Genomic DNA, 14,093 nt, shown 5'->3' on the forward strand with positions numbered 1-14,093 from the left:
ATTGAGCTCTGCAAATAGAAAAATAGTTCCAACACTGCAATAGCATGGACTGTATTCCTCAATTAAATAAGCACGTTCCTGAACAGACGTGCGGCAATGCAATTGTTACAAGCCATAGAACATTCACTTTTCTAGGGGCACTGCATGTGAGAGCCTCCCCAATAATCCTCATGAATAATTTTTGGCATTTCAATTTGTACATGCAGTTTTCTTTGTCATTACGAACACACAGAAACTTAGATGATCATAAGGAACTGAAATAAAGCTCATATGGCTGTGGCGAAACTGTTAACTGTGCACACTTTGTTTAATGCAGATTCATGCAAGTTTCAGGAATTTGGAAAGCATCTGGCACAGCTGTGCTCCCTCGGAACCTCAACCTAAAGGGGAATGCATCATACAGTTTGAGAAGGTCCAGGAGAGACTTCCTCTTGGAAATCGATCTTTTTCTGGGTTCTGGTTCAGTAGAGCTGGGTCCGGCCAAGTCGCAGAGACGTTGTGGGCTCCCAAGTATCTTTAGAAAAGGGAATATCACACAAAAAAGTGCACAGTTTAAAAATCAAGAGATCAAATAAACAGTTACAGACTGAGTACCCCCTAAGCAACATGTTTGGGATCACAAGAGTTTCAGATTTGGAGTTTTTCAGATTTTACAATTGAGATCTACTATGAGATATCACGGGGATGGGGCCCAACTATGAACATAAACTTCATTCATGTTTCCTAATTACCTTATACAATTTTACACAATATCTAAAAAATCATTTTAGGCTCAAAACAAAGCTTGCACAGATCAGAGCACCAGACTTGGGGCTATAATGTCAGTATTGAGAAAGTTTTGGATTTTGGAGCATTGTGGACTTTTTGCATTAGGGACCTTCAGCCTATATTTAGAATCACAAATTTTAATATGACTGACTTCGGTATTCCTCTTGATATGAAACATGTATTGGACTCCAGATTCCACAGTTTGGACTTGATTTAGACAAAGAAAATTCTCTGAGGTGTCACTTCCAAAAGTTGATACCACAAGGATGAGAAACCATTTGCATCTGTCTTCTTGTGAGACTGGCTCATAACAAAAATTTCCCTGGAGAGCTTCACAAACTGGGTTGGGACATACTCCCTGTTTCTATTCCATGGAAAAGTTCATGGGGCATTGGAATATTTGTCCTCTGATCTCTGGCACAACTTCTCTGAAGCTGTATAAAACAAGTATTTTTTCTTTAAGGGAAATATGTAAGCTACTGATTCAATCTCTAAAAATGATTGAAACTATTCAGGTCTTCCATTTCTCCTGGATACAGTTTGTCAGAAGTTGCGTTATCTCGGCATTGGGCGTTGGGATGGTGGTGTGGCTAAGATGGTTATGGGTCTGATCACAGCCCCGATGAGAGTGCTTCGCTCCATGCCTCAGTTCTGCTCCTGATTCCAGCTTTCTGCTAAGACATATCCTGGGAGGAAGCTGAGAGAGCATATTGTTGGTCCCTGCCACGGATGTGGGAGACTTGGCTCTTTGGTATTTGAGAAGTCAATCACTGGATGTGATCTCTTCCTGCCCCTTTCCCTCAAATCACAAATACAAGAATTATTTCCCAAGAATTAATTCACTTTGCCTTAATTTTTCCAATGTAATAGTCTAAAAGCTCTTTTGATACTCTCTTCCATTCCTTTAATGTTCGTAACAGTTGTGGTTGGGAAAACTTTTTCCTGCTTTATTTCTGCGATTCTTTTAAAGATGTATTTATGTTTTTTGGAAAGGCAGATTTACAGGAAGAAGGAGATACAGAGAGAAAGGTCTTCCACCCACTAATTCACTCCTAAAGCTGCAACTGTCAGACCTAAGCTGATCCAAAGCCAGGAGCCAGGAGCATCTGTCTCCCATGTGGGTGCAGGCTTCCACGGCTTTGGATCATCCTCTACTGCTTTCCCAGGTCACAAGCAGGGAGCGGGATGGAAAGCAGAGCAGCCTTGATATCAACCAGCACCCATATGGAATCCTGGAGCTTTCACGGTGAGGATTTAGCCACCAAGACCATCGTGCCAGGTCCCATTTCTGTGGATTTCAACCTGTGCTGGAATTATTTCAGTTGCTCTTCATAGAATTTTTTTTTTTCAGTTTTCAGAGCATCTTCACAATCCCAACACGTTGTTTAACAGCTGGTGGTCCCTTACACTGTACTTGTGTTTTATTATGTATATTCTGCTTTTATCCTTATTTTTCTCTTTGCTAATTATTTGAATTTATACTGCTCATTTTTTCCACAACTGCCTAAGCTGGTTAATTGGGATGTTAATTTTAGGCTTGCTACTTTTCAGTATAAGCAGTTAAAGCTATAAATATCCTTCCAGGCACAGATTCAGCTACTTTCTCCCACATTTCCATGTATAGGATTTTCATAATTGTTCCGCTTTAACCAATTTATATGTCCATATGATAGAAGTCTTTACAGAACATTTTAATTTGAGGTTAAATTAATTCCAGGAGAGACTGGCTAATGAAGTGTGTGTGGAGCACACATTCTGTCTCTCTGACCATTCATCTTCAAAGGCATAAGCAAAAATTGTTAAGGGGCTCTCTTTCCATATTTCCCTTTTGCTATGGTAATAGGAAGTTTTTGCTGTCGTGAAAGTACAGAAATGGAGCCTCCATTTTTTTCCATATTTCATTTCTTGACATTGAAAAATGATAATGTGAGGGTTAACACTGATCAAGCACATTCACTGCTCTCTCTTGCTCTCTCTCTCTCTCTCTCTGTAGGCTCACCTTTTACTGCAATGGGAGTGTATTTCTAAGTCACTAAAGCAGGGAACCTCACTTTCCCTTGGAATCTCTCCACAAATTCACCAGCAACAAATCAGAGAATATCTATTAATTCCCATGTTGCCCTTGCATTTAATTGAGAAATACTTCAATGACTGGCGGTGGGGGTAGGGTAGGGAATGGGGCAATTAATGAATCCTAAAAGAAAGGCAAGATCTTTTAAACCTCTCCTTCAAGTGGTCTTGTGGGTGTGGGCTGAGCAGGTGATGTCCCATATCCGACCAAGACCAGGTGATTCCTTCTAAAATTGAACTGAGGAGTGAGAGGAAGAGAGGAAGAGGAAGGTGGCAGGCCAGGGGGCAGGAAGAGACAGAGACAAACAGGCAAAGTCTTTCACAGCTGTTCATCAAAGAAAAATGTACTTTGGAAGCAAAATGATCTGAATGTGACACAGCAACATACTAGAAAGAAAACTGGAGAATAACAGGCCAAGCATTCAAACTCCAAAAGGCAAAGCAAATATCCTGCGTGCATAGCGATTTCCTCTGTGTATATGAGCCCTATGCACTTTGGTACCTGGGTTACCAACGTTCTCAAATCACTGACTTTATCATCTGAAGTGAGGGGGCTGCTTTTCAATATGACTTAGCCCAATACATCTGCAGGGCTCCAAAGGGGTAGTGCTGGCCGCATGTACTACCCAGGGACTGGAGTCTAATTCCAGCTTGACCTCTGCAGAGGGGCCTGGGCACGGGAGACTCTATGACAGAAGCGAAAGCATCACTAATCTCCTTTACAGTCAAGAAGTAAGAGTCACAAAGAGATTTGCCCATCCCATGTGACAAATATTTGCTTAGCATGCTGGTAACAAGTGGTTCCACCAGGGCAGCAACAAGCCCAGGACTGTCTGTCCTCAGGGTGAAAGGAAGCTTGCTTGAAAAATATGCTTTTCACACACATGTCCAGGTTCTGCTATTCAGCCAAAATGAATTAAACACATACAGAGTTAAATACTAGGGGAGAGCATGTCATGTATACAAACACATATGAGGAGATAAGAAGCTTACTCTATATTGTACTGTGGAGCCCTGGGCCAACAGGACACACAGCCAGTTGCTAAATGGTGGACTCTGATTTAAGTAAGAGCAACATCAGCAGTCTGGGGAAGCACAATTAAAGCAAAGCAGGATTTTTCACAGCATACAGGCAGTTGTACTGAGCATAGTTGAGTTCACATCTTGAGCTACTGTGTACATAGGGCCATTGAGTTCTTCCCTGAGCTTCAAGTTTCCCACCTGAACAATGGATATAATATTCTTCCCAAGAGACTTTGTAAATGAGCTAATGTGAAATCCCAGTAGTGCTTACCCTGGTGGAACCACCCTTCCACTCTGTGGAATGAAAGTGGCCCATGGGAGTAAGAGAGGAGCGAGTGTGAAGAGCAGGATGGTGGAAATTGAGAAAGACGGGGGTTGAACGGATGAAATGGAGGGAAATGAGAGTGATGGTAGACTGAGTGGAGCAGTTCAGAATTGATGGGAGGAGCAACAAGGAGGTGTGTGAGTGCCCTGCGCAATGATACGCCTGTTAGTAGTGGTCGGTCCAGTGAAGACAAACAGCCAAGAACACATAGGCAGGAGGAAGGGAGGCCTGCCAGAACAGCACCAGCTATTTCCAGGCTCCATATGCTGTGCTTTTCTCTTCCCCAGGGTAGGGTTAAGCACACCAGATATATTTGCACTTTGTTACTTCTGCAAACTTCACTGCATTTTAAACAATGCTGAACTTTGAAAAGTGGAACGTTCTAACAACCTACAGATGGGAAAATGTTATGTTCAGAATTCTGCGACTGACTTTCTGTTACCCCTATCTGCGGGTAAGTGGCAGAGACAGGACAAAAGCCTGCCTCTGGGACTTGGGCTTTCACAGAGATGATGGCCAAGGGCACTCCTGGTATTGCTTTTGCTGCAATAAGACAGTCAGAACTAGAAACATGTGTGGCATAGGACATGCCTATGGGCTTTAAGGTCAGGGACAAGGGTTTGCACCTGTTCTCTTTTTGAGGACTTAGGGCAATCATTTGACCTGGTCATGCCTTAGTTATTTGCAGGAGGTAATTCCTTTTCTCTGGCATCATGTTTCTCTAAGGAAAAATATTCTAGTAGAATAAGGTTTTGCTCCTTTCTTTTGCCCTCTTACTTACTTATTGCACAGGGGAACATTTCACCTGGCCAGTGAATTTGGGAGAAGGAGCAGAATGGGGATGGTCAGTCCCTCTTCAATCCTCTTCCCAAAGATCAGTCTATTCTGGGCAGGCTGGGCCTGATCTTCCAGGCTACGAGTCTAACTTGGCAGGGGTTGGCCCTTGAGTGGTGGCCCACAGCTGTCTGGGTGATGATGACTTGGTCTTGTGTTCTCTTGGCTCAACCATCTGTGTTCACTATCCTACAAGTGACCAGTTCTTACAGCTGGGCTTTCGCCCTTCATTGCCTGACACTCTGTTGGGGAAAAGTAATGTTGTTTGTTGACAAAAATGAGGTTGACACAACATCACAAATTTCTGAATATTAAAGATCTTAAAGGTGAAATACCTTTTACATATTAGATATAAGTTTAGAAGTGGGGTTTATCACGGTGTGCTTAGGGTTCCATAACTGACAATTAAATCTGAATGACTCCATTTCTAGAAATGTTGAACCGGAACTTCCTCTTGTCTCATGCAGTCTAATCTCATGAAAACAACACCAGCAATCAATTGAAGTTCAACATCATAGAAAATAGTTGTGGGGCTGCCACTGTGGCACAGTTAAGCTGTGGCCTATGATGACAGCACCCCATATAAGGGCTAGTTTGAATTCTGCCAGTTCTGCTTTTGATCCAGCTCCCTGTTCATGGACCTGGGAAAGCAGCAGCAGATGGTTCAAGAACTTTAGGCCCTGCCACCCATATAGAAAACTTAGGTGGGAGTTTTAGGCTTACAGTTTGGCCTTGACCCAGCACTGGCTACTGTAGCCATTTGGTAAGTGAACCAGTGGATGAAAGATCTCTCTCTGTATCTCCTACAACCTCTGTAAATCTGCTTTTCAAACAAACAAATAAACTGGTATGACAGGCTAGTCCTCAGTTTGCCAGCACTGGCATGTCATATGGGTGCCAGTTCATGTCCCAGCTGCTCCACTCCCAGCTTCCTACTTGTGGCTTAGAAAAGCAGTAAAGGATGGCTCAAATTTTGGGGCCCTGCATCCATGAGTGAGACCTGGAAGAAGCTCCTTGTTGATTCCTGGCTCCAGATTGGCTCAGCTCTACCTGTTAACGCCATTTGGGGAGTTAACCAGCAGATAGAAGACCTCTATCTTTCTGTCTCTCCTTATCTCTGTAAATCTGCCTTTTAAATAAAAATAAATAAATCTGAAATAAAAAGAAGTAGATGAGTCATGGGATCAGTGCTATGGTGTAGCAGGCTAAGCTCCCACCTACAGTGCCTATATCCCTATGGGCACTGTTTTTTTTTTTTAAGATTTATTTATTTTAAAAGATTTCTTTATTTTTATTGGAAAGTCAGATCTACAGAGAGGAGGAGAAATAGAGAGGAAGATCTTCTGTCTGCTGATTCACTCCTCAAGCGGCTGCAACGGCCAGAGCTGCGCCATTCTGAACCTAGGAGTCAGGAGCTTTTTCTGGGTCTCTCACACAGGTGCAGGGTTCCAAGGCTTTGGGCCATCCTCTACTGCTTTCCCAGGCCACAGCAGGGAGGTGGATGGGAAGCAGTGCTGCTGGGATTAGAATCCTGGCATCTACAAGGCAAAGATTTAGCCACTAGGCTACCATGTCAGGCCCAATTTTTCTCTTTTTATGGGAAAGGCAGATCAGACTTATGGAAGACATGGAGAGACAGAAAGAAACAGCTTCCATTTCACCTGCTTGTTCACTCCCCAAGTGCCTGCAATGGCCGGAGCCAATTCTGTCTGAAGCCAGCAGCCAGCAGCTACTTTCTGGTTTTTCATGTAGGTGCAGAGTCCCAAGGCTTTGGGACATCCTCTACTGATTTCCTAGGCTGCAAGCATGGAGCTGGATGGGAAGTGGAGCAGCCAAGACACCAACCAGTGTCCACATGGGATCTTGGCACTTGCAAGGTGAGGATTTAGCCAATGAGCCATTGTGGAGCTGGTTCTTGTACTGGCTGCTCCACTACCAATCCAGCTTAGTGATGGAAAAGCTTAGTGCCTGGGAAAGCAGTAGAGGATGGTCAATGTCCTTGAGCCCCTGTACCCATGTGGGAGACCAGAAAAAGCACCTGGTTCCTGGGTTCAGACTAGCTCAGCTCTGGCCATGCAGCCATGTGGGGAATGAACCAGCGGCTAGATCTTGGTCTTGCTCTCCCTCTATTTCTCCTTCTCTCTGTAACTGTGTCCTTCAAATAAAGTAAATCGTTAAAAGAATAAATAAGTTGTCAGCAAAGGAATATTGTGATTATGATTTGGCATAGTGTAAAGGGGTGGCTAAATTCCCAAAGGAACTAAGTTTGCCCTTCAAAGTTCAAAAATACAAACAATGCCATCACTTTCGTATTTAGCTTTTTGAAAGAAAGCAGAGAAATCCTTGATTGAAGTAACTTCAAAATAACAACAATTCTGCCTGAAACCCAGGAAGCAGCACACTGCAATAGCTATCTCAAGAGGTCAACTTTGGGAGAGATTTTGGGGTCATGACATTCTGGAGAAATGTTTTCCGTTTAGCAGTCACATTTGGGCAGACTTTATTTTTGGAGAATGTACAACCCGAGCATAAAATCATTCTCAGGTCCAGTTTCGGCCAAAGCAGGTAAACATATATATCTGCACAAATAACACCTACGGTAGCAGACAGAAATTTCAGCCTGGGGCACTAGCAGGTGCACATCTAACAGAGTTTTGACAACAACAAATCTGAAGCATCTCGTGGGGGACCCTGCAGCAATGAGCATCCTCAATGCCCCCTGTCCCAGTCCCCTCTCCACCCCAACACATACGTGAGCAATGACTATAGAGATATTGTTAGTTACTGGGAAGCATGCAAGAGCTAGAAGTTCCAGTAAAGATTAGAAACATTTCCGGAAATCTCCTGTGTACAAGACGCTGGGGGGGGGGGTGCCCCTTGCCAACTAGCTTCCCTACCTCTTTCATTACTTTGATGGCCTCCACGCGGTGCTGGGGAGGTGGGTAGAGCAGCACTCGGTGATACAGGGACTGCAGCACCGGCTTCATGGAGTCTAGTGACCCCACCAGCCGCACCAGCTCGGCTGCAAGGTAATAGATGGTGCGAGCCACAGGTCCGCTCAGCGCAGGCGCAGTGCACGAGCAGCCGGAGCCGCGGCCATGGTCAGCGACGCCAGCAGTGACAGAGTCCGACTCCACGCTGGCACTGCTGCTGCTGCTGTGGGCAGACGTGATGGTTTTGTCGTGAATGGGGTTCCCCAGGATGACAATGAGAGCAGGGCACAGATTTTTCCTGGAAAGAGACAGAGAGATGGTTGGGAGTTAAACTGAAAGGCACCAATTGCCAAGAGAATGGCCACAGCAATGACCAAAAGAGCTGTGTTCTTCACTGCCCTCTTGGCTGTGTTCTGCCGATTTTCTGTTTCTCCATTTTTGCTGGCTGTCTCAAGATAAGGTCAACTAATTCAAGGGAGGCACGAAGAAAACTCCCCAAGGGAAGAAATGAATGCAAAATGCTAACATGGCTGGGAGCGGGTGTGCAGCTTCTGGTTAGCAGGTCCACATCACCCACTGGAGTGTCTGGGTACAGTCCTTGGCTCTGCTCTTGTCTGAAGCCCCCTGCTCCTGCAGGAGCCCCTGGGTGGCCCTGATGATGGCTCAAGCGGCTGGGCCCTGCCCATCCACCTGGGAGAGCTGGATTGAGTTCCTGGCTTCTGGCATCAGCCTGACCTAGTTCAAGCTGGAGTGGTCATTTTGTACCAAACTCTTCCTGTCTGGCTCTCAATAAATAAATAAAATTAATTAATTAATTAAAAGGTGCTAACTGGCTTAGCTGTAAAATTCTGTTTACTATTAGTTATGACATTCTTTCTCACTCATAGTCACTTTCACATTCTGAAATGACACTGCCAGTCAGCTTCCATCCAACCACAAACCAAAGGGCTGAGAGCAACTCCCTGGCAGCCTGAGGCACCTGCCACTTCTGAGGATGTCTCACTGAGTCAGTGGCTGGCCCTCAGGTGGAAACACAGAGTGGTCTAGGGTAGGGATGACAGTAACATTCAGCATCTCACGCCTCCTGTAGACAGGTCTGTCTTTATCCGCTTTTACAAACCAAGAACCCAGAAAACCTCCTGTCCCATCTCTCATGATTCTATGATGTAACAAAAAGAATGAGGGACTTGGAAGCATCTTTGCTCATCATCATCTATTTCTATCTGAATTTGGCTCTGATTCATGTAAAAAAGATTTTTTTCCTTCTCTCCCTCCACGACAGGCATGCCCAGATAGAACTCTTGGTAGGTCAAGGAATGCTGTGGGAGGGGACCGAGAGACAAGGTGGGGAGGAGCCCATGGAGGGTGGGTGTGCCTGGCGTCTACTCACCAGATCAGGTCTGTGAAGCCCCTGTGCAGGTGCATGGATGAGGAAGAGCTGGTGAGGACAGACAGAATGCACTCCAGGTACAGAAGCTGCAGCTGTTGGCTCTCCCTGCAGGAGGACAGACCCAGGACACATTGGCACAGGGCCAATCAGAGGTGGTATGTGGGAAAATATTATGAAAAGGTGAGGCAGTGTGATGCACCCAGATCTCCCACAGGGGTGGCAGGACCTTTCTCAAAAGGAGAGGGACCGGCAATAGATCTTACTCGCAGGGCACTCAGAAGGAAACAACCCCACTAATACCTTGACATTGGACATCTCACCTATAGAACTGTGACGCAGTCACTTATGCAAGGTACCCAGTTTAGGGTATTTTGTTATGGCAACCCTAGCAAACTGATTCAGTTAGGAAAGATTTTTTTTTATTAATAATCTTGTCTTTTTAGAATAGGTTTCTATAGAGTTACAGAGAAACTGGGAGGATTTCAGAAAGCGTTAGGAGCAGTGGAATAAATGGCTGGTGTTGTGCTGTTAAGCCGCCACTTGCGATGCCTGTAACTCATGTGAGCACTGGCTGCTCCTTTCCAACCCAGCTTTCTGCTAATGCATTAGGGAAGCTGCAGAAAATGGTCTAAGTACTTGAGTTCCTACCATTCACATGAGAGACCCAAGTGGTGCTTCTGGCTTGTGGTCTCAGCCTGTCCTAGTCCTGCTGGTTACGACCATAAGCGGAGTAAACCAGTGGATAAAAGATCTATCACTCTGTCTTTTATATAATAAGTAAACTTTCCAAAATGGAATTAACAGATAAGTTTGTTTCAGTACATTTCTTAAAAAAATCCATGCATAAGTTTTCATAGTATACACTGTCCACTAACTTTTGGAACAATCCTGCCTCTTACCCAGCTCTCAGCTCTGTTTGTCTTATTAACATCTCACATCAATGTAGCACACTTGCTGAAGTTAAAGAACAAATACTTGCACATGAACCAAAATCTATAACTTATGCCTGAAACTTAATTTTTAACATATAATTGTCTTTCAAGAGATCATTTACCACATTATCTTTCTTTATTTTTATTTTTTCCCCCTTGGGTCATCGTTGCTGCTTTCCCAGGCACATTAGCAGGCAGCTAGACTGGAAGTGGAGCAGCTGGGACTTGAACTGGTTCCCACATGGGATGTTGGGCACTGCAGGCTGTGGCTCAACGTGCGCCAGTATCAACTTTCCTTCTTCATTTGTTAGGAAATACGGTTTTTAAATGGGCAAATTGTTGTCCCCACAATTAATATTTTGGGGCTTCCCAGCAGAGCCAGGGAACAGATGACATCGAGGGAATCACCTTGTCATTCCCAGGTTTGGTTTCTGCCTCAGCCCACCTGCCAGTGACAATCCAGACAGGTGGCAGAATGAGAGTCAGGATGAAGAATTTAATTTCCCAGGACACATTTTCTACAAATACCTCACAAATCTCCTGAAAATATTTTTGCTCATGAATCTAGTATGGCATGGCATATTCAGAAAAATGAGAGACTTGCTGATAAAAATCAATTCTAGTTGAATCTTTGTGATTGGGGAGGGAAATATTATTAACTTTTTAGAACTGTACCTATGAAATCTGTTCTCTTTGTTAATATTTTTTAAAAAGAAAAAAACAACTACCAAAAGGAAGCCTTGTGCTCTTAGCCATTTAAAAAAACCCCTAGAAGCGGAGGACAAGGGAAAAGTAGGCACGTGACAGGCCAAGTATGAAGGAAAGGAGAGGAGAAAAGAAAACTTAACTTCAGATCTTCCCAGAGGCTGTGACTGCCTCATTGAGAAAAAGTGGGGAATTATAAAATGAAGCAAAGAAGATACATCATTAGTGCTAACTTAAATACCCAAAGACCGACACTATGTTCTAAAACTAGTTAGTAAGTTATAACGCCAGGTATATCCTTTTCCATGGCCTCAGATTCAAGATCAGTTTTCATGTTTTTTGAAGGTTATAAATCTAGACAAAAGCAATCAGGAGCTAGACACACAGTTGGCTATTCCTTATCCAAGATGCTCGAGGCCAGAAGTTTTGACGAGTTTGGGTTTTTCCAGACTTGGAAATATTTGTGTAAGTTCAGTGCCCCAATTCTGAAAATCCAAAATCTCAAAAGCTTCAAGGTTTTTGAAGCAGTTTATATTTTGTATTTGTGGACGAAGAATGCTCAACTATACTACGTGGACTTCTACAGGTAATGTTTGGTGATCTTTATTCTAAGAAGTGTTCATTGGTCCAAAGAGAAATGTACAAATGTACATCATGATCTTCAAAGATCCCATGATCTTTGATCTTTGAATCATGATCTTTTCATCATGATCTTCAAAGAAATGTCTATCCTATCTTTTCAGGGCGGATGAATCTTCCCAAAACCTATCACTGTTTGACAGCAGGTAGGTGATCGCTGGAGGAAAGGAAAATAAGAAAGAATTAGCAATTTGGAGTCAAGAACAGACTTCACATTTCTAGATTCCAATTCCACAAGCTTCCCTACACTTTTGGACAAGACACTGTTCCTGACCTTAAACAACACATTCTGTATTATTTTAGACTTGACAGATAAAAACCACAGAGACAGAACAGTACACCAGTGGGAAATACTAAAAATGAATAACAGCACAAGAAACTGTGCTATAATAAGTTAGCCTTGGGGAGCGGTGCGCCCGGAGCCGCCCCCATGCATATGAAGGGCAGTGGCAAGATGGTGGCTGGCCCAGGGCCAGGGGGTGGGGTTGGTCTGGCCAGTAGGCAAACAGGAAGTCAGAGGGATAGGCTGATGTCGTCACTGTGATTATGCCGTTGCTACTGGCCTATGAGGTAGCACCGAGTTGACCTACAGGGAGAAGTGATTGGTGGAGAGCTGTATATAAGCAGCCTGCTGTTTTGCAATAAAGGTTTCAGTTCCGGGTCCGGTTCCTGTTTTTCCAGATCTTTGTGTGTCTGCCTCGTCACTAGTGTCGCTGCAGATCTGCGACAAGCCTAAGAGACTATATGGGAGGGGCAACCCCTTAGGAAAGATCCAGAAAGAATTTCTATAGGAATGGACGAGAAGTTGAAGCCAGATCTTGCTGCATGCAAAGCTTGGGTATGGAGGAGGAACTCTGGGCCTAGAGGTTTGTTGTCAAAACCAGATGTGTAGAGGCACCACCAAGACAGGGTGGTGCAGAGGTGGGCAGATGCCAGAGCAGGCAAGGCCCTGAAGACTGCTAAGTTATCTGGTTCAATTCCACAAGTTTAGGCATTACAATACCAGGTTTGCGTTTAAAACATTCGTCTCATCTAAATGCTTTAGAATAAACAGACTGAAGGGGGCAACATGGAAGGACACAGTACCAATTAGAGGTAATATTAAACATCAGTTCTAGAAGGGCTGGTTTTGCTATAGTCTCAACTTAATCTTTCTGATTCATCACTGGACTCATATTTAAGAAGAAAAATCATTAAATGGCCCAATAGAAACATATCTCTTTCTCAAATTGTCAGGCCAGTATCCTGACACTAAAATAAACTGCAGACAATAATAGAGATTCTGTTCCTGACATCACTGGCAGGCAGTCTCAGGAAAGCTACCAGTGCTCTACATTTCTGTGACTATCTTGTAAAGTTTGTGTCGCAAACAACACAAGCCCAAGGCATCAGGCTCACCAATAGGGATTGTACTACCAAGGTAACTGCTCGAGTCTCCCTGGAGATAAAACTTGGCAGCTTTTCCATGGGTTGTAGCAGTCAGGTAAACAGGTTCTCACAGCCTTGCCTGAGTTACACCACTGAAGCAACTGTTTAACGTGTCAGTGCTGTCTCCTTCTGCCCCTCACAGGCACACACGCAGCAGAGAATGAACAGAGCCACCAGCCACAGGTGTGGAGCTCTCTCATCAGTGACAGTGGAGGGTCCCAACACAGCTGCACTAAACACACCACGCCCCAGGCTGCTTTTGTAATAGCTGCTCTCCCATCCCCGCCATCCCAGGGTAATGGACTCATGATGGGAAAGACAACCTCTAGAGGTGGACTTATGACCAGGAGAATTTAATTGAACAGCTGAGCAAGACTATAAAAATCCTATCATGTTTGGGACTGGGAGCTGGGGGCTGGGGGCAGCTGGCAGCCCCCCACGGGGTGGTGACCCTGGGGGGGGGGCCCTGCTGGGCCGGGTCTGAGAATGGGGACTCAGCAGGCCAAGACCACTGCCAAAAGGCAGTGACTGAGTCCTTGGCTTTTTCCAGGCCCAAGAGCAACCTTCCCTCTGGTAAGTGCGCCATGAGGGGACCTTGGGAATAGGATTAAAGTCCTAGCTCTGCCCTGCCGCCAAAAGCAGGTGGTGGGACGAGTGTGGGAGGATTCGGGGCCTTGGGATTGGGGGCGGCTGACAGCTTCCCATGGGGTGGTGACCCTGGGGTGCCCCTGCCAGACTGGATCCAAGAATGGGGACTCAGCAGGCCAAGACCACTGCTGAAAGGCAATGACTGACTCCTTGGCTTTGGGTGGTCAGTGCACCAAATGGTGCCAGGCTCTGCCTGCTGGCCACCCAGCAGCAAGCTCTGGGGGTTTTAGGATATGAAATTGCTGCTTAGGGACTCCTATGAATAAGGCCAGCTTTAGTGTATATGAGAGATGAATTCTGGGAGATTCACGGTTACAGGTCCCTGGAACTTTCGGGTGTGTGGGCTGGATAGTAGGCTGGTTGGGTTGAACTAGGCTTCAATGCCCATTGACAAGTAC

At 44.9% G+C, this 14,093-nt stretch overlaps 1 protein-coding gene across 1 annotated transcript in view; it reads right to left on the reverse strand.

The window, feature by feature from the left end:
* ARFGEF3 (ARFGEF family member 3) overlaps positions 1 to 14,093 on the reverse strand; it is a 172,907-nt gene that overhangs the window by 51,910 nt on the left and 106,904 nt on the right. The window contains exons 9-11 of the mRNA XM_004587269.3: positions 9,344 to 9,448; positions 7,918 to 8,251; positions 402 to 514 (exon numbers count right to left, since the gene is read on the reverse strand). Coding sequence (XP_004587326.2) covers positions 402 to 514; positions 7,918 to 8,251; positions 9,344 to 9,448 — 552 coding nt within the window. The remainder of the gene's footprint in view (positions 1 to 401; positions 515 to 7,917; positions 8,252 to 9,343; positions 9,449 to 14,093) is intronic.

The sequence above is a fragment of the Ochotona princeps genome, chromosome 1 (assembly GCF_030435755.1).
Source record: "Ochotona princeps isolate mOchPri1 chromosome 1, mOchPri1.hap1, whole genome shotgun sequence".
NCBI lineage: Eukaryota > Metazoa > Chordata > Mammalia > Lagomorpha > Ochotonidae > Ochotona > Ochotona princeps.